Source organism: Colletotrichum costaricense (assembly GCF_030867565.1).
Source record: "Colletotrichum costaricense strain IMI 309622 chromosome Unknown Scaffold_9.1, whole genome shotgun sequence".
Lineage (NCBI taxonomy): Eukaryota > Fungi > Ascomycota > Sordariomycetes > Glomerellales > Glomerellaceae > Colletotrichum > Colletotrichum costaricense.
Window position 1 is genome coordinate 674,957 of NW_026848238.1, and position 26,830 is coordinate 701,786.

The following is a 26,830-nucleotide window of genomic DNA, read 5'->3' on the forward strand; positions in this document are numbered from 1 at the left end:
ATTAGGATCTAACGTGCAGTAGTCCTTTCTTCAACGGCCCGACCCCTGGAGGATTCTGAAGTTGGCGCATCCTTCGCCGCGCAAATGGGTCCAATGACGGTGGTGTATTTACAAGAGCTATTTGCGGGTTTATCTTGCAAGCGAAGCATTGTGGCGTTCACGGGCCACGTCGAAAGATTTCTGGCCGAAGCGAAAGATAGGATGGTACTCCTCAACAGGATAACGAAAAATATATGCTGTAAGCGCTAAATCAACGTTGTATTGACATTCGACAACAAGAACATGACCGATAGAGGGGCCGTTACACGGCATGTGTCACAAATCCTCGATCCATCCAACTCGTCTATCCCAACTTGGCAATCCCCTTTGTGCTTAGCTTTGCAAGGCACAGGCGGAGCATGGGGTTGGCTTCTCCTGTCAAACGCTCCAGTTGGTCGATTTCCGACTCCAGCTCCCGCTCAACGTCCCGCAAGCAGTCGAGCGTCTTCTCAAACGCTCCACACTTGCGTAGGCAGCTCACCAGATGCGCCTTGCTCTCTTTGGAAAGCGGAGAAGCGGTAGTCGTGGCTACCGTCGGTCGCTGCCTGAACACGCCAAGGATATGCCCGCGATATTCCGGGTGGTTTGCGAGGCAGTAGACAATGGGGTACGAGAACTTGCCCTCGTCCAGGTCCTCGCAGAGACCCTTTTGGGCCGCGTAGTCTCCGAAGTTCATGTAGTCGTCCCGGATCTGGAAGAAGCGCCCGAAGAGCAGGGTTAGCCGCTCGAAGTCGAGGCCTGGTGTCTCCGTAGCTGGGCTCTCGGCCTGCATGACCCGTAGCAACATCCTGAACATGCCGCCGGTCTTGTGGTCAATCATGTTGACGTATTCGGCCTCGGTAGGGCATGCCAGGTTGAACTTCCAGTACAGGTCCCAGCTTTGCCCGAGGTAGAGGCCTTCAAGCTCTTCAAGAACTGCTGTCAGTGCAGCTGAGCTGAGACTCTGAGCTACTTCCTGTACTGCCCTAACGAACATGAAGTTTGCGCTGTTGATGGACTGGGCTTGCCCGAAGATGACGTGGGCTGATGGGAGCCCCCGCCTGAGTGGAGAGTTGTCTTCCAGGTCGTCCAAAATGAGTGATGCATTGTGCAACAAATTTACAACTGACGTGATTGTCTTGACCGCTGCTGAAGGCACGTGTAGCCAGGTGTTGAGAGCATCAATCAGGGTGCCGCGAACTCCTTTGGAAGGCATTCCTGAGATGTAGGCTGCCGGCGCATCCATGGCCAGGTTGGACGGTTTGTAATGGGGGTACTGGGAGACCGTTTGAATGTCGTGTTTTTGGCACGAAACATCTACGTCCATGCTTCTCTTTTTCGGAACAATTGGCTCTTGTTCTGGACTTGCCATTCCGTACTCTGAGAGTTTTCTTTTGACTCCGTTGCCATTGACAACAGTTTTGACACCATTTCCGTTGATGGTGGCGTTGCCCCCGTCACCGTTCGAGAGAATCTTGACGTCGGTGCTTTGAAGCTTGGTAGCAGTTTCATTAGCGATGGGCACCGTCTTGAACCCGTCTCCGTTGTGAATTTGATCCAGACCATGGCCGTTTTGGCCATTTGAAAGTGTTTCGTTCTTCCACGCGTTTTGTCTCGGACAAGCAGAGCACCAATAGTGGTTTCCTGAAACCGCTAGGCCAGCGCAATCAATCCATCTTCTCAACTTCAATGATATGTTGGGTCGAGCTGTATAGAGATCATCGCGGCGTTGACAGAAATCACTCTCTGACTTGATGATCCTGGATTTGACCGCCTCCTTGGCATCCTCAACGGAAAGTCCCATTGTTCGGGCAAACAGCTCCACGGCGCTCACAATCCTCTTGGATTGACCAGACTGGAGTTCTCTCAGTTCGCGCTCCCAGCTGAAGTAGTCATTCGCCAATAAAAGACCTTCAGTGGCCGCGTCAATGATGGGCTGCACGAGCTCATGCTCCGCTTCCGAGAGGGATATTCCTAAGCTGAATTGCAGCATGGGCCAGAAAACTCTAGGAGCTGGTTAGAATTGATACCGGAGATTCGGAGAGGATTTGCTTACAGCATACCGCCGTTGTCACTGCGGTATTGTAGATATTCTTCTAATGTCTGTGCCTCCTTGTCGCTGTTCTTCTCGCTGATAGCAAGCCAGACATCGCGAAAGGCAGCGAGCATATTCAACCCAAGCTCACGATCGAGGTTGATACATTCAAGCATGCACTGCGAAACGAGCTTCTTGGTCTTCGTTGCCCTTGAGTCAGGATCCAAACTGCTCTTGTCGTCTGGGTTCAAGGCAGCATGGAGCTCATCGTGCTCGGCTTGGGCTTCCTCGATGCTGAGGCCCTCCCCAGTGTCTGAAAGTTTGTCAGATTACATACTGCGGACAGGAATCTGGAAGGTAAAACTTACCATCATGAATCAAGCCCAAATCCGAAAGATATGCCAAAACTCCTAGACGCTCGGGAATGGCTTCGGGGTAAATGAGAGAAGACCAATTGCCTACAGGCGAAAACGAGAAGTAAGTCTTCTTCTCTCGGCCATCTCCCATTTCCCTGGCCCAGTCTCCGACAAATCGCCGGCTGGCTGCATCAGCGAGGTCGTCCCGTGGATGAACTCGGATCGGAAGGGTTGTAAAGCAACCCGTCTCTCGAGCTTCCTCCGCCGGTACGTGTCTCGATTGGTATGGTAAGGGACCCATAACTGGCAATAGCAGGATAAAATGCTTTGCAAAAGTTCAACTAACCGTCTCTGAAGATGAAATGAATATATGTGGGCAGCAGAGTCAACCACCTCGTTGTTCTTCCTTCGAGTTTAGATACTTGCATTATCCTTTGACCTTACTGGACTTCGTTGATAGTCGTTTGCCGCGTCAACAGCTCTTCCCGAATAGGCTGCGATAAGCCCACATTCTGGGCCTAGCATGTGGGTGGTTTTGGTCTCGGTAGGCTTAGCCGATAACGAGACACCATCACCATCGCAATGCAGGGTAGTTGACTTCGTTATGGAGGTAGGGGTCTGGGACTTCGATGCTACGTAAACTTACATGCAGACTCCAGGCGCTTACGTGATAAGGGCTGGCAGGGGTGTGGCCCATATATTCGAAGCGCGAAGACGCGTGCCAATAGAGATCGGTGACTCTGTGTAGTGGAACCTGATTTTGTCATTTTCTAGACGTGAGCAGAATCATGGGAAAGTCTGAACCTGTCCAGTTCCGTATGTTTAGACACCCATGCTCGTAAGCGCTAGTATAGAGCCCGGGTAAAGGATTCAAAGCCTGTTAAGGGAGGGGGTGATAGAAAGAAAGAAATGGATTTCAGAGGCCCGCCTTGCTTCGGTAGCCTCTGATCTTGCTCCGCCGTGAATCAGTGTCCCCGAACTTTACCCCCAGTCCCCCTTTCAGCTTTTGATATGACACTATCTAGCATTTACAGAGCCGAGGCACGGGAGAGCTCGCAAAGACCAACCGTACGCACGGGTTTTGGAATCAATCTCAAGAACTGACGTCCCATCTCAGCCCAGCTCCATCCAGTCTTGCATCCGCACTGACGACAATCACGGATCTACACCATGGCCTTCACTTCACCATTATTGACCTGGAGTTTGGGACAGCAATTGAGTCTTGCATTGGTTATCGTATGTCATACTCTGTGGAAGCGATCAAGATGGCCACTGTTCTGACACTTCTTTCTCTTCTAGTTGGCGCTGGCTCTCGTGTCAGTCGTTATCTATGGCTGCTTCTTGCATCCTCTCCGCCGCATTCCTGGCCCATTTCTGGCCAAATTCTCTCCGGTTAGTCTCTTCTCTCGATATGTGCGCGAGTGACGGTTAAATGACGAGAACAGCTATGGATTATGAGGGCTCTGCACCGCATGAGATTCAACTCGGAACTGCAATCTCTTCATCAACAATACGGTAAGGCCCTCGGAATCAACGACCAAAGCTGTTTGACTGACGTTATTCGTCTGTTTCAGGACCTGTTGTGCGAGTCGGACCCAACGAAGTCTCGTTTGCTTCACTTGAAGCGGAAACAGCAATTTACGCGAAACAAGAGGATGGTCGCTTTTCCAAGGATGGGACCTTCTTGACGCTCTTCTCGGACCTCGTATTGAACGCTCCGACCCTCATCACCATACCTGACCCTGCACTTCACAGGAAATTGCACAAGGTGATCCAGCAAGCCTTCACCCCTCAGGCGCTTGCAAGGCAAGAACCTATCCAGAAGCTGCATATTGACATGGCCATGTCCGAATTTGAAGAACTTGCCAAGAGCGGCGGTACCGTGGACATCGCTGACACATTGGAGACGATGTTCTGGGAAATCATTGGTGATCTTGCTTTCGGTGAACCTCTCATGTCTGGAAAGCGCCGTAAGTTGAGAGCGGTGCCTTGGATATGCCGGCAGAAATAATGCTAACAGAGCGTCCCAGCTACTTACGAGTCATTGAAGCAGCTTGGTAAATCAACAATGCCCATGGTCGAAGCCTTGAGCTTTTTCCTTGCCCTGCCTGGGGTTGCTTCAGTACTTGGGATTGCTAGAAGCCTCATCACTGCATTACCGTTTCCGTCGCAACTCTCCAAGCTTGTGCCGTCTTCGAAGTTGCGCGAGTGAGTATTTCTGCAAACCTCTTGATTATTCCAGTGATCTGATATGAATTTCGAATAGTTGCGCCGAAAGGCAAGATGGAAGAGAAGACTTCCTGACCGCTATCATGGGCAGCGAGAAGCAAGACCTGACGCTCGACCCGGATGCATTCTTCAGCAATGCCATGGGCCTGACGTATGTACAAACCAATTTCCTCAATGTGATTTTTGCTTAGAGATACCGCAGCCTGGCCGGATACCAGACAACAGCTACGACACTGTCCGCAACTTTCTACCACATCTTGCGCTATCCTGAGGCGTATAACAGAGTTTGCTTCGAGATCCGCTCGACCTTTGCCAGTGACGAAGAAATCACAGGAGCGCGCCTTGGCAGGCTACCATTCCTGAACGCCTGTATCCGGGAGACCTTGAGGTTGCTTCCACCCGCAAACGGCAAAACGGCCCAGCGTACTGCTCCCTCATGCACCATAGATGGGGTGCACATCCCTGCCGGTACCACGGTCTCCGCTGATCTTTACACAATCCAAAGGTCGCCGGAGTACTTCGCAGATCCCGCCAACTTCCGCCCCGAGAGATGGCTCGATGGTGCGGAAGATACCGAGTTCAAGGGGGACAACAGGACCGCTTATCGTCCTTTCCTCATTGGCAGTAGGGCATGTATCGGCAGGGAGATGGCGCAGCAGAACATCCGACTTATTGTTGCAAAATTGCTTTGGAAATATGACTTTCAGCAGCTAGATCAGGACGGGTTTGTTTGGGAGCGCGACGCCGGCAGTAGTCTCATTTACACGGACTACAAGGTCATGGTACATGTGATGAAAGCCAGCGGCAGATCATAACGTATTCGAGCATCATTACGCTAATTCGATGTCAATCACTGCTCTGGCGCCCTCCCAGATCTCGAGGAAACGTGCCTCAATAGTATAGAGGAATCTCACGCTGACCTTTTGGCAACCGTAATACTTCCCGGTATCATGGCTTGAAAGTCTACGCTATTTCCCAGTTGTGCTCGAAACCCGTGATACCACAGAGTCGTTGAACACATCGTATCGACGAAAAGACAGCAGTCCAGTCCATGGAGGCAAAAATGCCTCAGGTTGACTGGGGTTCAGCCCTGAGGGTGTGCGATATTTTCAAAAGATGGCGTTTCTCGTGTTGAGTAGGCTGTTCTAGCTCCCGCGTGCCGGCGAATAAGGCTGCCAACGTCCCGTGCGGCTGTGGCCGCTACGCTGGCGCCCATGGAGATCTTTGCAGTAGCGCGAAATCTCATTGGCTTCGGATATACCAACCACATGCGTAAAGCGCTTGGTACGAATGGGATCAAGAGCTGCGATCGCCATGCTGCACATTCCAGGCAGCGATCTATCGTTCCATGGTGATAAAGCTATGAATACCTAACGTAAGATCAGTCAGCGTCACGTTACACCGATGAGACCCAATCTACTCCACGTTAGCAAGGTGATCTCTTTGGGAATTACGGCTTTCTAAGTTTTCGAAACACTTATGGATGTGAATACTCGGCTCTGAAGTCGGATACGTCAGATGCTGTGCCGCTTCTCCACATAGCGACTAAGACTCATGCAGTCATCCTTATGTCGGCCATGGCTGTGGGCCCTTGACTCGTTCCCAAAACGAGACGTACGAGAGTGAGTTGTGGGCGTTATTATTTTGGGGACCCCTGTCCAGGTCTCGATGCAAGAAGTTTTGACGAAGATAAGGACGATGTACCATTGTACGTTGTAGTGTTGCAGCGCGCGACAGAGGCCAGCCTCCCGTTGACGTGAGATCGGACGAGCCGATAAACATCACCTATGGATGACATACGAAGAGTGGCAACTAGCCAATGAAGGACATGGTCCCGTTGGATACAAAGGGATATGTAGGCCATACTTCCAGGGCGTGGACAACAGCTGATCTCCTTGGCTATTCGGTCCGTGGAGTGAGAATTGTCGACGATGGCAACTGGTCCTGTATGACGACCCATAATGCTTGACAATGAATATGATTGATTGCCCTGAATTTGGACATTTGAGGGAGCAGAAGTAAGAAGGGAATTGTTATCGACATTAACCTTTGATAGAGCACCTAGGTTGTTTTGACTCATTAGTTGCTCGCCTTTTTCACAATACCTACTAGAGTGTTACACATGGATTCCCTCGCGCTCAGTCTTGTTCACAGGCAAGGACTCTGACGCAGTCCAGAGCTCGATCCCATTTCGTTTCTAAGTCACAAAAACACCCTTGGTTGTCTGCGAAACACTTGGAATTGTTGGAGTATCAGTCCAGTCATAGGTATCGCTTCTAGAATTCTTTATTAAAAGATGAAAATAGTGTCAACGCCCAGTTCTTGTTATCGGATTCGGCTATCTCATTCAGTACTGACAGGCCTCGTTTTCGCCAAGGGCTGGATAGAACAAATAAGGGCCTAGAAATCCTTTGAAGTAATTGATCAGTCTCCAATATCTTCCATCTTTGTAGATTTCATAGGGATTGAAAGTATGCGATCTACAGTGGCTTTTTTCTATTTTCATTTAGATGAAGATACCCTTGATAATTTAGTGTATCTGTAAATTTTTGGTATTTATTATTGTAATAGCATGAAGTAAAACTTTCTTTCATGAACTCCTCTTATGTTATCCTTTCAAGATGAAAAACGTATAAGCACTTGGTACGAATGATACTTCATAATACGCTGATGTTTTCTTATAACCCAGGGCTCTCAACATTTGGTCTAGTTGAATCAACCTAGCCAATTATGTGACGAGAGATAGACATGTAGCCTGTGACATGACGGGCGTATCCATATAATTATATGTGGCAATTTGGTCACCAGCTAGCTGCAACAAATCGGCTCCAATGCATGTATGCACTCTCTGGTGACCTTCAATTCCAACAGTTACCATAGCTTGTGCCCGAACAAAGCTTCATGGGGGGAGGGGGGGTGCATCAAACATGCACGATGTACACAAATTTCCATGTCCGAGAGAAACCTTAGCCTTAGAAGTAGATCGTGTTCGTTTCCATCGTTTTAAACTAGAGCCATGATCACTTCATGGCGGGTTTGAAGCTCATCCAACACTGTCGAACTCGTCGTCTTTCATTTTCGAACGCAGGTCACCGAAAGTATTCTCGCATATACTCTTTTCCAGACAACCGTACGGGCAAGCATAAAAAGCAGAATCGGAGTCTTAAGTATGTCCTTCAAGACTTTGGCCTAGCCAAATGGAATTGGTCGTCACATAAGGTCGCTTGATGTTTTGAGTAAGGCCTAACCCGTCCTACCGAGCACTACCCCAACCGCTTCCTGCGAGCCTCCAATGAATAGCGTGCCCCAGTTCATGTAACGTAGCTAATCCAGACTTTAGCATGGAGTGAAGCGTGCTGTCATCGTTGCTATGGCTTGGCGACAAGTAGGAACTTGGAATGCTTCCACTTTCTGAATTATCCCAACCGATATTGTTCACATCAACGGAAAATACAAGTGTTGTAAATTTGACTTTTGGCAAGCCTGCTCTCGATGATATATTCGCCTGTCACGTTTTCATTCCAGTCTATCTCTCTAAGTCGGTCTTCTTCCATATCACCCGCAGACAAAATGGACTCTCAGCCGAAGCGTGATCGGGCCTTCCTGAAGCTCTAGTCAGTACTCAAGCCTTCTCCTGGACAATTTTGAATCAGACGTCTAGGACTAAGGAGCTGAGCTGATGTAGGGGTAGACTCTGGCCCAGCACACTTTCTGCTGAGTGTGTCTCTGAGTCCATTTTAGGCATCGAAAAGATGAATGTGTGCGAGATTAATATCTGCCGTATCAACACGAAGATAGTTATCAACGGTGGTGAAGTATTGGAGTTTAAGAACGAGGTGGGAATGAGCCACACCCTGGGAACAGATCAAGTATTGATGATGAGATTCTGTGGGAGGCTCGCAACGACTAACCCCCCATCGGGTCAATTCGAACCTATCTTTCTCAGCTCCCAATTGGTAATCAACCATGATTACTAATTTCAAAGATGCCATTACGTTAGTGAACAGACAATAGTGGTGTGCAAATTCGCACAGATTGTGTGCTGCTTTCCCACCGTTCGCTCATCATCGAGTTTCGGCGAGGGCATGCATCCCCGGATTCCTGCTGATGCCTCCCCTCAGTGCTCACAGAATAGGAGAAACATGTGGCATTGGTGAAGCCTGCGAATATGAGTCTGTTGTATCTACGCTATGCGATTTGCTTGTGGCAGAGGCGTGGTCACGAGCCTACATCTGCATGAGCACAATGTGACCTTTGGCCTTGATCCTAACGCCTCCATCACGCCATCACAATCTTGTAAGCTGCTCCTGGTAGTCTTTCGAATCATTCGGCTTACCGAGATAAAGAGAAGGTATTCAGCAACCGTCGGGCTTTCGGTGTCTTATCTTTGTCAGGCATGGCAACATTTCCGCATATCCCCTCTCTGAGGCGCAGTTCTTCCTGGAAACTTCACCGAAATTACAACCTTTAAGAAGTATGTTAGTGCGTATGTACAGATTACAAACTGTTTATCATCTTCTAAGAGGCCTCCTATAGTATTGGGACCATGGAGGGGACTAGGGGTTGATGTGGTGGTGAAAGGAGGCTTCTGAAGCACTCCCTCCTCATCTGACTCGGCTCTGAATATATTGATCTTACGGCATGGGAGAAGCTCCGTTCCTTAAAGACCTTGAGAAATGGGGCTTAACCCTGGTCACAAGTGCCCTACTTGTCAGGATTGGCTTCGTCATCATATTCCTATAGAGGGCTTGGCTACCCCGGCATGACATGAGCACAGGAAGTTCAACAACACCGAAGTCAAATATAGTGTATAGTCAGTGGTCAAAGTCTGATTGAAGATGATCGAATTTGTGTGTATTATACAGAACATAAGTTACTTCATGAGACATTCGAATATGGTCTTGTAAACCTTCCGATCTGCGACTGTGGTCAAGTTGAACACCTCCGTCACAAACTCAGACTCCTACGGCTTTAATGCGAAGAACGCGGATAATGCGTGCTCAGAAGAGCTCGCTCTGAAATTCGCAATACTGTAGTAGAAATAGCGATAGCAGAACGCCCTGCCGGATGAAGCCATTGAGAGCAACGCTTTGCGCCTTGAGTATTTCAGACCCGCCATAAGGAGAAGCTCGACTGTGCCATCAGGCTGAATGAAGTTCGAGACCCGGAAATTGAGACTCGTTTTCCACGTAGAAGCGTGTGGTCAAGATAATATCTGGTAAACAGATCCTCGAAGCATACACTATTCGTGATACATCGGGTGGGATCACATTCTCCAGTGCTCGATGGTGGTTTTCTAGATCTACTACAGCCAAAATGAAGTAGTGGTCTAACTCATCATACTCGCCAGGTACACATCCAAATGCAACTCACGTTCTTGGCGAACACCAAAAACTCAATCAAGCATGCAAAACGTCAAAAGACATACAACACCAGGGATTCGCTGGTCGTCACCGACCCAACTACTAGTCTGGCCCTCACTGGCTTATCTATGGGAGAGCGGACGGGATCCCGAGTTCTCCAGTGGGTGTGGTCGTATGTGATGATCCTGACCAGTTGGACCAGCCAAGGAGGGCCGAGTCCAGGGGAGAGGTGCCGCGGAGTCAAAGGTTGACGATGCCCAACAAATTCCCGACTAACAACGAGAGAACATCATGTAAAGTTATGACTAATACTTTCTTCGATCCTACGCCTGACCTCAAAACGCCGCTCCCTCCTAATGCTTCTATGTGTATCGTTTCCGGGTCTTCCGGACTTCATTAAGAAAAGGCCGTAAAGGGTATGATTTGGAAAACACGAAAGGAAAAATCGGAAAATAGACACAACGCTCCACCGGCTCTGCTCATTTCCGGGTAAACCGAGAGAAGAAACTCTTCTTTGGCTCCTTGTCCTTGTCTCTCTCCTTCTTGAGACCCCTCGACTTGCTGGCCTCTTCTTGGGTATTGAGCTGCGTCGTGTTGTCGTTCATGACCTGTTGAGCATGCGAGACAGTTCCAGGGTGAGGACCCGGCGGTGGGCCCGCTGGTGGACGTGGTGGTGGCGGCGGTGGTGGAGGGCCCGGATGACCCGGAGGCGGCGGACCGGGGGGCGGTGGACCCGGGGGCGGCGGTAGCGGAGGCAGTCCGTACTGATACTGCGGCGGATACGGGTTCTGTCCGGGTGGTGGCGGGAATGTATACGACATTGGCGGTCCGCCAGGGGGCGGTGATGCAGGTGACGGCGGCAGAGCGTAGCTTTGTGGTGGGGCCTCGAGCATCGGTAGCTGGTTCTGCTGCTCCTGCTTCTGCTCGTCTGAGAAGAGGTCGATGACCTTGCCGGAGCTAAAGAGTCTCTCATACACGGCGAGCGTGGTGCCAAAATCCTTGTGGCCGTCGACTTTGACGGCGTCGAGGAGCTCCAGGACGTAGGTTTGGCAGTTGTTGGTGATGAGGTTGTAGGCGGGCTGCCGTGACCTGATACTCTGAATGACGTATTCGCCTGCGCGACGGATGGCGTCGTCGTTGAAAGTTGTCTCGCCAACGGTGAAGGTGCGCCATTCTTCGCGCTTATATCGCTCATTGGTGTAGATGACATGAAAGCTCTCATCCTAGATGGGGTGGGTTAGGTCATGAAAGGGGATCGATGAGTGAGTGAGATGAGAGGACTCACCATCCACAGCTGGTGGGCGTAGTCGCCGACCAGGACAGCCCAGTGCTGAGTGGGATCGGGATACTTGTTGATCTTTTCTGTGATCATCTTCCCCAGACCCGTTTCTTCGGCGAACCACTTGCCGGCGAGGCCTCCGACGGGATGCCAACCGACCTCGACGACACGTGAGGGGCCATTGATGACGGGCTGTGTGACTGGGACGACATTGGGGGTCTGGCCCAAGCCGACGGCATGCTTTAAGGCGAGTTCGCCTTTGTTGTAATTCTTCTTTCTGTCATTGAGTCAGCGCAATTCCCTCAATCATTGACGGTGAGCATGGCGGTGTAGTCAAGCGATGGTTGACAATGAGGGGTTGGAGCCTCGTAGGGCTGGAATGGGGGAGGGGTCGCAAGATGCGTAAAGTGCATAAACTGGGAAAAGATGACGCGCATACAGGAACTCTCCCACTTTGTCCCGCTTTCTCTTCCCTTCCTCGTCGGATCCCGGTTGTGACATTGCGATATCCCAACGGCGCGGCGCGGGTTTAATGGGGTCAAATGTGTGTGTGAAGTCGGGTTGCGGGGGGAGGGAGGAAGGATTAAGTGAGCGCCGATAAGCGGCCAATTGGGGGTTCTTTGCTAGCTCTGGCGCAACAAGGAACGGCGAACAGTGACAGACAGGTAAGTTGGTGTTGTTTGTTTGTTGGTTGGATGGGGGCGTCAGATCTTGGAAGGGGAAAGGGGAAATAATTGGGGGAGCAAAGGCTGGGCGTCTTACAAATGGGAGGCCTTTGGACGTAAGGACGGAATACACGGCAAGTACGGAATTCGACCATCAGAAAACAACAAGAAAAATAAAACCAAGGCAGAATAAACACGATTACCGATTGCGAAACTTGCCATACGACCACAATCCACTGCCTCGATCCGATGGGCCTCGATGGCCGCGGGTTCGGGCTGACCGACACGTGGAGGCGCATTAACAATTTTTTAATCTAATTTCCAGCTGCACGGCGCCTCAGCTTGACCAATCAAACTCACGATGCGGCATCGAGTTGCTCTCTCCGGGGGCTAAAATCCACGCGGCCAAAGCGGCGCAGGCCTTGTTTTTTTTTTTTTTTTTTTTTTTTTGGCAACCACAGCAAGGCACAGTTGAGGCCGGAGCACAGCTGAGATGGGATGCAACAAGTAACAGCAGCAAGCCGCGGGTTCCGTCTGTCCAGCACTAATTGACCTCATGCACAGTCAACGGGCCGGTCCGACAAGGCTTCTTTCAACCTCTCAATGCGATTTGATTGTCAATGAAGGACCGTTGAGGACTGCCTTTGCTGCCTCCCGATCGGATTTTACCCATCTCTTGGCAGGCACCCGTTTCTCAGTCTGGAACTCAATACGCGTACTCAGTACGACAAGTCTCGCGTTCATATGAACGAGACGAAGGGATTTCATAGGACTGCCCCCTCGCTCATAATCGTTCCATTGCTGTGAGCCAAACAGTCCAGGACCCGGATATACGGCAATGCATGATCGACCATTATGAGATGGAGCGAAAGCATCACATCTGTACAAGCTCGGGCCCGTCGTTCACAAGTCTAGTCGTCATCCTTTTGGTGAGACTCGGCTGGCGATTATAATTTCATCACTTGATGTCCCGTGAGTAAAGATGACCACCTCTCATCAACCCTTATCTCACATGAGCCTTGAAATGACTCAGCATGCTTTTTGTTCAGATGATGTATGCTTCCTGACGTTCAGCCATCTGATCACTGAGCTCATGCCTGTCTACTCACTCTCGTCAATCCAGCGATATATTTGGTGAAATTGTCTGCATACGCCTTGCGAGAAGCTCAATACAATCTTGTCGCTACTATCACTGAGTATGCCGTAGTTCATTTCGGATTCACAGGGATATCTTGTATCATTTGTCTGAATGAGCAAGTCCGATACAGAGTTTCAATGACTAGACTCGTGGTTCCTGACCGCTGATGAGCAGCTTTTTCATGTCATAGATGATCGAAAAACGTCTTGTTCATCATCAAGCTTCGAACATATTGAAACTGTGAGACCATGACAAACATCATCAAGAAAGCCTCAACGTTATAAGATGTGCCACCAAATCCCATCCCACGACAAAACGCATAGACACTTCTCTCGCATCTAAGTAATCCAAGCCTCAACAACCTTCTCCCCCCTCATCGCATCCTCCAAAATCGCCTTCCGCCTCTCCTCCCCTCTCGGCACAAAATCAATCTCAAACCTCTCAGGCCCCATAACAAGATCAGAATGGAACCCAGTCTCGATACTCGTATCTAGCCTCTTCCCCCGCGCAGGGACAACATCAAATTCCCACGCCAGCTTCGCAATCGTCACCAAAATCTGGTTCTCGGCATAGTCCAGCCCGGGACACATCCGCCGCCCCGCCCCGAAATTATACGTCGGGTGCCTCTTCTCCCGCTCCGCCGCCGCCGCCAGCTCCGGCCGCACGCCCCACGGGTTGTCCATGTATCGCTCCGGTAGGAACTCGTCCGGCCGGTCGTACCACGCTTCGTCCTTGTGGATCCCGTATGTGTTTGTCAGGAACCTTGTGCCTTTGGGAAATGTGTAGCCGAGGTAGGTGTCTTCATTTGCGAGGACGCGGGGGACACCCGAAGGCGCAGCGGTGCGCCAGCGCATGGCCTGCGTGATCGATCCCCGTTAGCTCTCAACTCCGGCCAGCAGAAGGGGGAAGACTCACCTCATTAAAACAAGCCCTGAGATACTTCGCCCTCCCGAGATCCTCAAACCCAGGCGTCGCCCCAGGCCAAACCTCATCAACCTCCTCCTGAAGCCGCCTCTGCATCTCCGGATACGCACCCATAATAAGCACAACAGTACTCGTAGTAGCGATAACAGTATCAACAGCAGCATCCAACGTCCCCGCCCCCAAAACAGCAAGCTCATGACTCCCATACATCGGCCCCTTCCCCGCGAGCTTACTCGCCTCCCCCTCCCGAACCATCCTCGCCATAACCGACTCCGTCTCCTTCCCCCTCCTCCCGCTCGCAATCTCCGCAGCCTGCGCTTTAGCCCCGTCGAGCATGTGGTACATCGTCCCAAACATCCCCTTCTTCAACGTCGCCGCCTCCCGCTTCCACCCGGCGAGGAGCGCGGGAAGGTACTTCATCACGGGGAACAAGTCCACCGGCGGCGCTCGCGCGGGCGTGAGGAACCGCAACCACATGTCCTGCGTGGCGAAATACGTCTTCGTCGAAGCGACTTCATCTCCCTCCGCGACACGCTGCCCGCTCATCACAGAAAGCGGCGTGGCAAGAGCCCAATGTCTCAGGTGCATATGAAACTGCCCCGGATCGTCCAGAATCATCTTCATCAGCAAAGCAGCATGCGCTTCCTGTACCTGAACCACACGCTTCAGCTCACTGGGACCAAACAAGTGGTTCCGCAGCGCCGTGCGCAGCTTCTTGATATGATGATCATTATTCATAAACAGGATCGTGCCTGGGTTGATGAGCGTGCTCGTGATGTACGGCTGCGGTCTATCCGAGTATATCGCGCCTCGCTTCTCGTACAGTTCTCTGATGTGTTCTGCGCTAGAGAGGATGACGTAGTTTTCGGTGCCGATTTTGATGCCGAAGATGTCGCCGTAGGTCTTGCTCCATTCTTGGAACTTGAAGAAGGCCTTTTTAGGCGGGAGTTGGAGGGCGTTGCCGAGGATTGGGATGGGAGGCGGGCCGGGGGGGAAGTTGGGTGGTCTTCGTGTTTGGAGGACCCATTGGGTGAGGAAGCAGAGGAGGACTACGGCGGGGAGAATCAAGACGGCCGGGGAGCCGAAGAAGGATATGAGGCTCATGGTGGTGGCGATGTCTCTTGTTGTGGAAGAGCGAGTCGTCAAGGAGAGAGGGATGCGATCACGCGATCATACAATATGGTCAAGGGCAGAGAGTTGAGAAGTCCTCACACGTTGTCCCTCGGAAAGCAAACTACCACTCGTCAACCCTCCTTTTATGCTTATCCATCCCTCTCGGCAACCTAATCGACATGATCGCCATCGAAGCTCGTGTAACCTTCGCCAAGCACCTACTTGCGCGGCTCACGACATCTCACTCGCATCATATCGTGACATCGGCACTCTTCCCCATACCCGACTGGACAAGACCGATGTTCCCCACATAAGATGACCGTTATGATGACCGTCCGACGTTACAGCAAGAAGCAGGCTCATTGAATGTACATTGTGTTTCAACGGTCGATCCGCCGTTGGGGCACAGTTCAGTTGGTCCAACATTATAGCATGCCGTACGTAGGATGAGAACATTTGGCTACGTGTAACCATCCAACATCCCCTCTCGACGCGGAGTCGGCTGCCATGATCAGATCAAATACCTGCAAGCGATTGCGGGCCGAAAAGGATTTTGGCTCGAGCGACATGCAGTCAGCGACGCGATATACGACGCTGGCATGCGAGGACAGGCATCCGCGGCGTAAGCAGAGCTGGGATCATACCAAAAAACACACTTCCAACGACATTCTCGTACGTGGGTGTCAGCCAATCAGTTCAGAGGATTTCGTAACCTCGTTCGTTCAAGAGATCTTTGCCTAATCTGATAGACAATGGGCGTATTGACAGTAATTGCCGTTGCCCAGACATACCAGCGGGGCTTACTTAACAGGAAAGCTATAGCTACCGCCTCGCCACGTTACATGCCGTCAGGATTTGCCGCTCTCCCTCGGCGAGATATTGCCAGACCGGAAAAATGGCAAACGAGTCAACGATCAACCCCACCCACAAGAATCACGGAAACCAAAAAGAATTGGCTTAGACCTGATGTTAGTCATTTCCGAAACCGAGAATCGAACTCGGGGCTATGCCTAACCTCTCACTGGAGATGAGAGGGCATCATGTTGGCCACTACACCATATCGGATGGGTTGATGAAGATTTTGCTGTAGTGGAGGTCTACATTCGGTTGGCATCCGGTGGAGTGGACCCTCTGCTCACGTTGGCGGTCATCACACGATGTGGGGTTGGGGACTCTAGAAGAGCCCACTTGGAGGTTGCCTCACGCAGCTGAACAGGAAAGATCACATAACTCATCAGACACTGGATTTCACGATGCTTCAGATACGGTGTTGGTTCTGAACTTTCATTCGTCATCAGGATGCGTATCCTATTCATGATATCTGTCGGTCCCTGCTCCATCCTCAGAGGCAGCGTGCAGATTAGCCTACATATACAGTGTACACTTTTTGGTCTTTTAGACGCCGAGGAAAAGCCTGCCACATCATCCGCAGCGATGGCGGTGTCCAACAAAGGCACGAAGACCTGGCCTGGTATACCATCAACTCCGGTCGGTCCATCCATCTAAAGAGCAGCCACCATCCAAAACCACCAAAGATAGGATACACAATGGAACAAGACATCCTTCCTCCAACCAACTCTTGAGCGAGTGAAGGTTGAATCCAACAAGGAGTGTAGATGACTCCGATATCCACAAACAACCCACTTCTGGTCGCTGTCGAACAAGGGAGAATGAGATATTTCCCAGCATGCAGAAAAAATGTGATAAGTCGATTCCAGCGCCGCGCGTTTTCGGGTCCGGCGGGTGTGGCCCCAAGCCCAGACAAGAAGTGCAGGGCAAGAAAGCAGATTAACGCCGTGGGTAGTGCCATCCCAAGGATGAGACTTTTCATGACATAGTACCTCAATAAGAGGTTAGAAAATTTGGGTATCAAAAGTGAAGCAGAATAAGGGGTAAAGTATGTCGCCGGAAATGTGGAAATGATGTTGTCCGTTCGATCAAATGTTGTCGCAATGTGGGATGCTTCGTTTGTAGCCTCACATCGGTGTGGGCGTCGGGGCACCTCGGTCTCGGCTCATCCAGCCAAATAGGTCGCCGCGGCCCTGAGTGCTAGTGTTGCTGGTCTGGGGCTCAATAGGAGTTCGCACAGCCATCTCCCGAGGCTCCAGGAGTAGACTCTTGCGGTAGTAGCTGACTTGAACATTGCCTTGGTCGCTCTCACGAACACGCACAATCTGCGCCGCCATCCAATCCTGCATCTCAGGGATCTCAGTCAACCGATAAGGTATCTGAAATCGTTGGAGCTCTCCGATAATCTTGGCAGTGCGGGTGTGCTTGTCGAAGTTGACGACGGTGAGACCACCGCCATTCTCCTCGCAACCATCCCCACCGAGAGTAGGAATTTGCTTGGTCGCAGGGTTGCCGATGTCAACAAACGTCAAATCCGTCAAGAACATGCCGAGGAATGGCAAGCAAGGAGGGACGTGGTCGTGGAGGCGGGTCCGGAGAACTTTGTTGTTCTGTGCGGGCTCGACAATGGCCTGCAGCGTGCGAAGCATCTCGCGGCGCTTGACGGAAACAATGTCCCAGGTCTTGCGCAGACGGCTGATTGTACTGCTGTTCAGACTACAGATGATGGCCATCAAACCATCGTAGTTGTGGAGTTCCAGGCATTGATGAGCAACCTTGATCCACTGCTTGATGACGGCTGCACGCTTCTTGACTTCCGAGTGCTGCAAGATTGTCTCTGCGACGAGATTAGACAGGTCAGTAGACAGGGCTGACATAGCCTTGACGTTGGGTGCATCGACGCCGCCCTTCTTCATCCATTGAGAAGCAAGAAGTTCTTCGGGCATGATGGAGCAGAAGATGTTCATCTGTCTAATGGTGAGCTGGCGAGCGATCTCGAGAGGCTCAAAGTCCAGGACAGTGGGGTTGCTGCCGCCGTTCTTCCAAGCAAACAGCTGGTGAATTTGGCTTTTGGTCAGGGCCAAGGGTGGATGCGGCGTGTCGGCCGGGATGTACTGCGCAATCGAAGTGTTCGTCTTGCCCATGGAAGACACAAGGCGCGGGACAAGGGCAATGTCCTTGGCAACGCGCTGAGCAAGTTCCAGAAGTCGCCGGCCAGCGGAGGGCAACACTGCACCAAGTTCGTACTCCGCAAAGGGCTCAATGAGGCTAAGGGCTTCGCGGTCAGTCTCGTCGCGCCAGTGCGATTCGAGCCAACCCTTGAAGGCGTTGTATACACGGAGCCTGACTGGGCCGGCCATGTGGGGTGCCTCAGCTACGTAGTGGAATCGATCGATGAGAGTCTCGGCCAGCTTGAGCGGGCTACTGAACAAACGGAATGTGAGGTAGAAAGTTGACACAAAGGTAGCGTCGGGAGTAGATTCGTGAGTTGTAAGACGCTCAACAAGGGCTGGGAGGGAACCGCCCGTGACTTGGCCCTCCTTGTTGAAAATCAGCTCATGAGCGTAAGTCTTCTCGAGCATCTTAGACTCGACATCGTCAACTTCTTCGTTGATGGCGTTTACACTTCCAGCGTTGCTAAGCTCTGACATGGAAGGCTTAAGCTTTGGTGCCAAAGAGTGATCGGGCGTGGTCGCGCGTGTAGATGTTTGAGAGACCAAGCTAGCCTCGGAGTCTCGGCTGAGATAAGTGCTGCTGCTGCCCGCGCTCGAGGCAGCCATACTGTCAACACGGGAGGAACTGTTGTAGTCGCCATCCTGGTTTTCGATGGGGCTGTATTCATCTCCCGGGAGCAGGGATGTGGACAGTTTGGGGAGAGGTGGCAGAGTCGGCCGCATCGATGATACGGAAGACACCATGTTCGCAATGTGTTCATTGTTAAGTGAAGACGGTCGGGAATTAGGTGCAGAAGAGTTCTGAGAGGAAGGCCGACGTCGGTGACCGAGAGGTTCACTACCATCGACGGGTGGTAGTTGAGGCAGTGGCTTGTCGTTGGCGACGAGACTCGGTCGTTGCTGGTGGTGGGGCGTTGGCGGCACAACGGAGTGCATAGAGTCAGAACTTCTAGTCGACCCCGCGACACTGGTCGCCTCGGTGGTTGTTGTTTCTGCAACGGACGGTGCGATTGATGGCCTCCGGTATTGCGGCTCAAGGGCAACGTCGAGAACGCTGAGATCGATGCCCAGCTCGCCGGCTTCAAATTCGCATTCGAAGTCGCCAACACGCTCAATCGCCCACTTGGTCTTGGCTACACACTCGCCAGCAGCCTTCACGCAGCCTGTTGCTGCCATCAACAACAAACTGTTGTCCTGTGGCATGATAACATCGGCATCCTGGAACACCGCGTGACGGATGATCTGACCTGCTGCTGTTACCAACTCCCGGATGCGCTCAAACATCATATCCCTCGCTCTAACCAGCATATCAGAGCTGGTGCTCTGACCACACACGATGTCCACAACGGCCAGCAACTCCCCACCAGACGTCGCCGAAAGTTTGATGGCGAAGGCCAACTCCGGCCGAGACTGGGACTGCAAGTGCAGACGGCCGATGAAGGAGCCCAGGTGGGACAAGAAAGTATCGTGGCTCTTGTTGAGGCGTTCCGAGACAAGGTGATGCGGTCTTGACAGGGGCGAAGGGCCAGCCAATGAGACGCGATGTGAGATGCTGGATGACAGCCGTTTGACATTTTGAGACATGCGGTGCGAGTTGGGACTAGCGGGGGACTGGAGGGTCGAAAGCCGCCTGCTATTCGGTGCGTTCGACGTTTGTGCCGCATCGCCTGTTTGTGAGTGCGTACCCCTGGTGGGTGTTCCGTTCGTCGGTCCTCGGGAAGCTGCATTATGAGTTGCATCGAACTTGATTTGATCTGCAGGTGGCGTCGGTGGGATGTAGGATTCTTCAATGACGGTAGCCATGACAGTCACTGCGGGGGCGCGTTGCCTACGATCATCCTCAAGGATGTCGAAAAATCTCACACCCTTGGTCACGATCTTGAATGCCTTCAGGATCATTTCGTCAATGATATCATTGACATCTTCTGTCGGCTGGGCGATGCCCTTTTGGGCCTCTTGCAAACGCTTTGCCGTCTTTACCAAGGCCGACAACTCGGAAAGTAAGGTCTTGCGTGCGCGCCGCAGACTTTCGTTGCGGGTTATGATGGCCGACTCCCTCGTCAAGCAGTGCGTGCGTTCCTTTTTGATAATGTGAGTAAAACAGCAACAGGAGGGGACGTGGCACAGAGTCAGAAGCTTACCAACAGATAGCGTACTCCCGCGATGATACCCTTCATGAATTCTTGATTGCCGAAAATCTCGCTGTCGTTTACTGATGTGCTTCGCAAAAGGTCCCAGAAGTTGAGCAATGCTTTCAAAAGGTTTCTCATCTCTTCCGGGTCATATGCCTCGCAGTAATTGGTTGGAAGCCATCCCCTTGCGCCTGATACCAGCAGGGTTCCATCAGCCCATCCATTGGTGTGAATTGAGTGCACCAAAATAACATCTCCCTCGTTCAATGGAAGAGTAACGCTCGAGTCGGTCATGGCATAGCTTGGATGGAAAGGATAAAAGGCTCGCAGGAAGTTGTGAAAGACCGGTGGTGGCAGCTGGTCGGCCGCCAGGTCTTCCTGCGAGCCATTGGGTGTTGCGGGCGGCGTCATGTGTGATGCTGTGTACGACTTGGAACTGTAGTGGTCTTGTTTCGAGGACAGAGCATCGCAGGATCTGGATTTGTGAAGCTTGAGAGGGGCCACTTGGAGGCTGGCACGCATGGAATGGTCGCTCAGCATTACCATGGCTGCTGCTGGTAGATCTCGTAGAAAAGCATGGGCAACAGTCGTGTAAGCGATGTGCGCGCGGTTAATAGTCGTTGGGTTTCGAGGCCGCCTCCACAGTCGGGTCCAGGTCCAATAATGCAGTCGTAAAGTCAGGTCCAACCTATCCCTCGAGTACGGTATCGTCCTGCTGCGCCTTTGCTGTGGCCTCGTGCGGGTATCGGATAGGTCAATGGGTGCCGGTGCTTCGTCCACGCAAAGGTCCAGTCGATTCGATCCAAGAGATATGCGCCTCTGGCGTTGTGTGTGTGTGTCCTTCCCTGAAGAGCAGTCGCGAGTCGCAAGTCCCTACTTCGAGTGGGTTGATGTTGTTATTGTTGTTGCGGTCAGGTTTCGAAATCGAGCTGTCAAGCTGATGTTGACAGTCAGTTGACGGCGGAAGAAGTGAACAGAGGAACAGCCCGCTTGGCCTGTGTGCAAGGTGGTTTTGATGGGAAGACGTAGAAGTTATGGAATGTAGGGAGGAGATGACGGGCATTGATGTGGGAGGGGAATAGGCATAGCAGGAATGTCATAGCCCTGGGACAGACGTGTTGGAGGGATCCTTGCCCGTGCTAATGGTGGATAGTTGCATACCAGGACCAGGGCTTGACTCAAGGTTTCGGGAGCCCAAGAAGAGGCCCTCCCATGTGAGTGCCCAAAGCGAGCGGACGATCACGTAGTAGGGAAGAGTGGAGGGTGGACTTCTGGAGGGGGGTGACCAGCCAGGCCAAGCGTCCGGGAACTTTGGAGGGTGTGTGGATGAAAGATGGAGGGATGGGCCTCTGTTGGATCATGGATGGATGGGCAAATGTGTGGATGAATGTACCGTGCCACACCACATTGTTCCCCTGCCCGGTACGGATAGCGTGGCGTACGTACCTTTTTGCCTTTGCTCGACGAACGGGGTTCTCTTGGTTTTATTTTTTTCTGATTTTTCTTTTGGCCAGTTTGTCGACGTTGAAGATCAGTTGGGGCCGCCCGCAAGACTAAGAGAGTAGTGCGCTGCTCGAGGACTGGCTGGGCTTGCGACGGAGGCAAGCTTGGTCTATCGTGCGTCAGTCTGGCGTCTTTTGTCTCCCGAGGGACGGCAACACGCGACCCTTGAGAGGAACAAAGAAAGAGCTCGAAAGCCCTAGCTACCCGTTTCGCGCGTTCGTGGTGCGGATGGGATGGATGAGCAACAGGCGAGGAAAGCAGTGAGTGGCATGAATTGGATCGGATACATAGGCAACGGCGTTACGGAGTACGAAAGAGGAGAGCTACTCCGTTCATAGTGAAGAGGGACGGCATGAGCAGAGGCATGTCACCGCCGTATTGGCCTTCCCTTGGACCACCCGGTTCGCTCAGGTGTGTGGACGGAGCATGTATGCAGGAAGCTGGTGAAGTGCCAGCGCCAGGGGGAGGAGGACGGGGGAAAGAGAGAATGCGCAGAAGAATGAGAGAAGGCGCGAGGAATGCAATAGTTGTGATGTTCTGCTCGTACCTTATGCATGTGCATATGCAGTGAAGCTCGAGCGAATGTGACGCTGAGTCGTCCTTGGGGGTGTACCGTGTGACAAGCCGACAGGCAAGACAGACAAGATGCCGGCCGAGGCGCCGCGGACGCAGGATGCAAGACGCAGGTTCCGTCCCGTATCCCATCCACCCCTTGACCAAGGTACAGTAGCTCCTAGACTCGGCCCTCGCCCAGTTTTGCACCGTATGATCGGAGCCAAAGACACCCTAGGAGTCGGCAATGCAGCAACGCGGCGAAGTGAGCTGTAGAGTGTAGACAATAGCTAGCTGGATCGGTCCAACACTCCAAAAGGACAGGCAGAACGACATCGACAGGTTCCCTGATGGCAATCTGAAGACACAAAACGAAGAGTAAGAGTGTTGAGACTACCTAGTGCAATGTTCCTTGGTGAAAACTGCGCAGGGCCGGCGAATGTTGCATCTTCAACGAGCTCTCTGCATCTTGGACAGCCCTCGGACGGTGCTGTGACCCGTGAGGTTTGGAGGGAGGCGCAAAAGTCGAGCGCACTGATGCCATGATATAATGAGGGGAAATGGCCAGCGGCCGACTGGAGGTGCCGTGCGCGCGGCTGTCTTTGATTGCCTGCCGCCGGCCATGGGTGAATAGCCAGGCCATTGCAACAGATTTGACGCGACCAGAGCCAGACGAGGTCAGATACTCGAGGCCACAATTTGGCAAGGCGGAGCGCGAGGGGAGGGAGGCGCCGTGGTGAAGTCTTGGGCTATGGCGATGCGCTCGGATTGCTGGTTTACAGCATCAGACGACAGGTGCCGCCGGGAGAAGGCAATCTCGATACGTTGTTCATCAAGCCGAGCCATGGAATTATTCGGAAGACATACCAGCCCATGAGCAGGTAAATGCCAGCAACGCTCTTGCATTGCTTCTCGAAAGGCCGCGGCAAATTGCTGTTGTCGACAAGTATCGCAAGTTCGGAACCACGAACCACGGCATCTCCTGCCGCATCTTAGGTCGCATTTGTTTCTCCTTCTTGGGCATAGACAGCAACTTCCTTCCAAAGCTCAGGTCTGTCTCTCTCCCTCTCTCTTGACTCTTGACTCTTTCTCACGGACTGCGCCACCAAAGTGCGAGGCGCAAAGGAGACTCGGCGGCGGGCAGCAGCGGACACCACCATGATTCCGAATGGGAGGAAACCACATCCATCCCCAAGTCTTTCCCCCTATTGACTTCGTCCTTCCGTTGCAATCCACGATTGCTTCCAAATTTGCGTCGACGCTCCAATCCGATGCTATCTTCCACTTCCCAACTCCACCTCTTTCCGTGTTGCGTTGCTTGCCCACATGTATTCCGGAGGCGGAGTAAGGTGAGCCCAGTACTTTGCTGGTTGCTTCGTCAGCTAGAAAGTGTGATTCGTACACTTGCTGCGTCAGTGGCCTGGGTTTGCGTGAGAGCAAACCCCTTGCTCGCAGTGGCCTGGCCCCAGCGGTCCCTCCCAACCTAACGGCTTGCCCCTTGCCCTTGTTCGACGTTTTCCCTCCTCATCTTCTTTTCTTTTTCTTCCCGCCCAGCTCCCTCCGTCCCCCTCCCCCGGTATTGAGACCCTCACACATACACACGACACGCCCTTGGGCGTGCTCTGTGGACCAACTGGCCTACGTAGTAATTGACAAAAACCAATTGCACCAACATGTGTGTACCTGGACCGGGTGGCCTGGGAGCTAGGTCCATCGACAGGGGGGGCTTCTTAGTGAACGACGGGGTCTCTCCCGGGCCTTAGTCTAGGGCTAGGGAGGAAGCCATTCCTGGCTTGCATCCATTTCCTTTCCCTCTTCCCTCATCTGAGAGGAAGTGTGACGCCGAGTTGTCGACGAAGAAGCGTGATGGTAAAATAAAAGTGAATGACCAGGGGCAAGCCGTCGACCGTCTGGAGAAATTTTTTTACTGCTGTATCAGTGCTGAAGGCTGCCATTATTCCATCGTCCTGATTCCGATCATTTCGTCAGACTCACGGGCGCTTGTTTGGGACGCCAAAACTTGAACTGCAGCCCCGAACAGAGCTTGTGGCGTTGCCTCCTTCTCCTACTCGTTTCCCTTGCTGTTTGCTGCCTGCAGGGCAGGTTCCGCTTGCCAGGGAGAATACGACGAACGACACATCGACTCAGCTCAGGGCAAAGTTGGCAAGGAAGTTGACGTGTGTTGCGCAGCCTACGATGCAGACGAGACGAGTCAACCGACAGAGCTCCTCTCTGCCGGGGACAAGGACCGCAGTGCCCTCTTCTCTTTTCGAATATCTTGGTCTCGAGTCTCGTGAGTCGCGGTCTCGGCCCTTGTGCCCTGCACTTCGTCATCATGCCCTCCCCCAGCTTGCTGGGTCCAACGCTTCCAGTCTCCAGTCTGTTTGCGGGCTAGCTCATGGCAGTGGATGCTCATGGTTTCGGGAGCAACATCGTTGGTGATAGATAGTATGCCCTTGTGAAAAGCTTTCGACCACAAGTGCTGGGCTAATAATCTCTGCCATGTCTGGTTGACGGGTGATCTGATGAGCGGCTCCCACACGAGGCTCGATCGTGCTCGCTTGCATTGGACTCCCTTGTCATGCCTTTCCGTCTAGCCTCTTGCGTAGGGTCGTAGGCCCAGTAAACACTGCCAATAGCACCAGCCACTGTTTGTCCTATCTAGAGATGGGTCGCGTCACCGAGAGACGATTCGCCGGTCTACCGTCTGCCCCCGAGTCGAGGCACATTTTGACTTGTGCCACACCACCGGTCTTGCGCTGGATCCCGGGCTTCGGCCGTCTGAAATCCGGCTTGTTGCCGAGCGTGGATGTCAACCTACCCATGGAACAGCCGCTATAAGTGTGGTTGATCAACCGTCGTTCAACGATTTTGTACAGACACCAGACATGTTCCGGCTATTTTGGACACTGCTCATCACCGGCCGGCGAGCAGACGAGAAGTACACCGATCCATGTGATGTGCCCTGTAGGCCGCGACCTACCGGAACCTCGCATTCTCTTCTTTTTGTGAAGCTGGGGATTGTGCCATGATGCTCGTAAAGGGATGCGGAGCATTAAAAGAGCGTGGATGTGCTACAGCGTTCCCATCTATCCAGTCAATATTCGGGCCCGGGGGCCCTTTTTCGGCCGCGATGCTCCATTCAAATCGGGGAAAGCCCACTGAATTAGAGGTTCAGTCTGTTCCGTCGCTCTTTGCAGCCAGCTGTCTTCAATGCTAATTATTAGTAACAACCGACTCGCCCAAAAGATAGCCAGCGGAGACACGACAGGTCGCGCCGGCATGCTATAGACACCCGTTTAACATGGCAAGGTTGGTGGACTTTTGGTTGCTTGTCTTGGCCCAGCAACCGAACCGTAATAACTGGGCGCATATTTGTGCGAGTCAAATCATGCAAATATGTGAGGATTTCTTGTTGTTGGTGGCGCACGGCTACGGCCATATTTTGCTTTCTCCCGACTCTACATTGCTTCTCGTACATTGATTGATGTCTTCGTTGACACTTGGTCTTGGTCCCTCATCAGCCGTACCACAGGGCGAGCTTGCGTAAAGCGAAGAGCGCAGGGCAGCTCTAGCTGCGATTTGTGTCTCTCGAGGTACCTATCATTGTCAGCTTGTTCTGGCGACCACTTCTTCGTTGCGCTGCCGACTTCGAGACTGTATGCTTCCGTGGCTGTAAGCTTCCCTCGGCTGGTAAATCTTCTTCGCTGTCTAGAACTGGACAATGCCGGAATTGTGTGTACATTTTCCGTTGCGACCAAAGGATGCCAGTCTAAATTGCTTCCGCCCGAACGGCTATTGTTTGAAGCGCGTTCTCAACCGCAAAGAGAATTTGATGACCATGGATCAACAATCAAACGCAGATGCTGCTGAGTCGCTGGCGTGGGCTGCCCACAAGCCGCCAGCCATAGATGTGGCCTCATCTAAGACTGTTTCTCGGCTCTAGTGCAAGTGGCTCATTCCGGCTATGAGGCTGTCCTGTGCTCATCAGGACAGAGGAGCCAGAGACAGTCCTGGCCAGATGTCTTTGAGTATCATATCACCTGGACCATGCTGAGCCGCCGGGCAAATTTGGCTTGCGGAAGCCGGTGAAGCGAGTGCGTGCTCTTCGCTCAGGGAAGGGCGTGAAATCATCGTAGAGGCCTTACAGGAAAACAAGCCTCTCCGCCGGTATCGGGTACCGATCAGGATCAAATGGCGGGGGGTTTCTGCAGAGGCATAGGTATGCGGCTGATAATGGTGGAAGTATGTACCCGGCAGCATGCACGGCGCAATGCGAGGTCGGTGATATGTGTGATGAGCGACATGAATAGAAGCGGGATATGCGTCTATCTGCAATTTTTGCCAGGTCATGGTGTCCCCGTGTTGTTTCTTTGGCGCCTTTGCAGAAGAAGGACTGGCTGGTAATGTTCGGCTGTGATGTTACATGCGCCAGGGTGCAAGTCTGGTTCAGGGCGACGCTTCACGGCCCAATCTTCCATTCGACGCCGGGCAATGGTA

General features: G+C 52.4%; 8 protein-coding genes across 8 annotated transcripts; 1 reads left to right on the plus strand and 7 right to left on the minus strand.

The window, feature by feature from the left end:
- Positions 1–343: 343 nt before the first annotated feature.
- On the minus strand, positions 344–2,710 carry CCOS01_09054 (geranylgeranyl pyrophosphate synthase; the record flags this gene model as incomplete). The annotated part of the gene is made up of 3 exons (XM_060457214.1): positions 344–2,024; positions 2,075–2,366; positions 2,422–2,710. The coding sequence occupies 3 exons, from the start codon at positions 2,708–2,710 to the stop codon at positions 344–346; spliced, it is 2,262 nt and encodes a 753-aa protein (XP_060311914.1).
- Positions 2,711–3,579: 869 nt separating this feature from the next.
- CCOS01_09055 (benzoate 4-monooxygenase cytochrome P450) lies at positions 3,580–5,453 on the plus strand (the record flags this gene model as incomplete). The annotated part of the gene is made up of 7 exons (XM_060457215.1): positions 3,580–3,645; positions 3,709–3,801; positions 3,855–3,924; positions 3,984–4,379; positions 4,440–4,617; positions 4,676–4,789; positions 4,841–5,453. 7 exons carry the CDS (start codon positions 3,580–3,582, stop codon positions 5,451–5,453), a joined length of 1,530 nt encoding a protein of 509 aa, XP_060311915.1.
- A 5,027-nt stretch (positions 5,454–10,480) lies between these two features.
- CCOS01_09056 (uncharacterized protein) lies at positions 10,481–11,781 on the minus strand (the record flags this gene model as incomplete). Its single annotated transcript, XM_060457216.1, has 3 exons — positions 10,481–11,224; positions 11,287–11,557; positions 11,720–11,781. 3 exons carry the CDS (start codon positions 11,779–11,781, stop codon positions 10,481–10,483), a joined length of 1,077 nt encoding a protein of 358 aa, XP_060311916.1.
- A 1,640-nt stretch (positions 11,782–13,421) lies between these two features.
- CCOS01_09057 (cytochrome P450) lies at positions 13,422–15,111 on the minus strand (the record flags this gene model as incomplete). Its single annotated transcript, XM_060457217.1, has 2 exons — positions 13,422–13,940; positions 13,999–15,111. 2 exons carry the CDS (start codon positions 15,109–15,111, stop codon positions 13,422–13,424), a joined length of 1,632 nt encoding a protein of 543 aa, XP_060311917.1.
- A 1,488-nt stretch (positions 15,112–16,599) lies between these two features.
- Positions 16,600–16,809, minus strand: CCOS01_09058 (uncharacterized protein; the record flags this gene model as incomplete). The annotated part of the gene is made up of 1 exon (XM_060457218.1): positions 16,600–16,809. The coding sequence occupies one exon, from the start codon at positions 16,807–16,809 to the stop codon at positions 16,600–16,602; it is 210 nt and encodes a 69-aa protein (XP_060311918.1).
- A 287-nt stretch (positions 16,810–17,096) lies between these two features.
- On the minus strand, positions 17,097–20,821 carry CCOS01_09059 (RasGEF domain-containing protein; the record flags this gene model as incomplete). Its single annotated transcript, XM_060457219.1, has 2 exons — positions 17,097–20,222; positions 20,285–20,821. 2 exons carry the CDS (start codon positions 20,819–20,821, stop codon positions 17,097–17,099), a joined length of 3,663 nt encoding a protein of 1,220 aa, XP_060311919.1.
- Positions 20,822–22,727: 1,906 nt separating this feature from the next.
- Positions 22,728–22,973, minus strand: CCOS01_09060 (uncharacterized protein; the record flags this gene model as incomplete). The annotated part of the gene is made up of 1 exon (XM_060457220.1): positions 22,728–22,973. The coding sequence occupies one exon, from the start codon at positions 22,971–22,973 to the stop codon at positions 22,728–22,730; it is 246 nt and encodes an 81-aa protein (XP_060311920.1).
- Positions 22,974–24,987: 2,014 nt separating this feature from the next.
- CCOS01_09061 (uncharacterized protein) lies at positions 24,988–25,360 on the minus strand (the record flags this gene model as incomplete). Its single annotated transcript, XM_060457221.1, has 2 exons — positions 24,988–25,165; positions 25,314–25,360. The coding sequence occupies 2 exons, from the start codon at positions 25,358–25,360 to the stop codon at positions 24,988–24,990; spliced, it is 225 nt and encodes a 74-aa protein (XP_060311921.1).
- Positions 25,361–26,830: the final 1,470 nt, after the last annotated feature.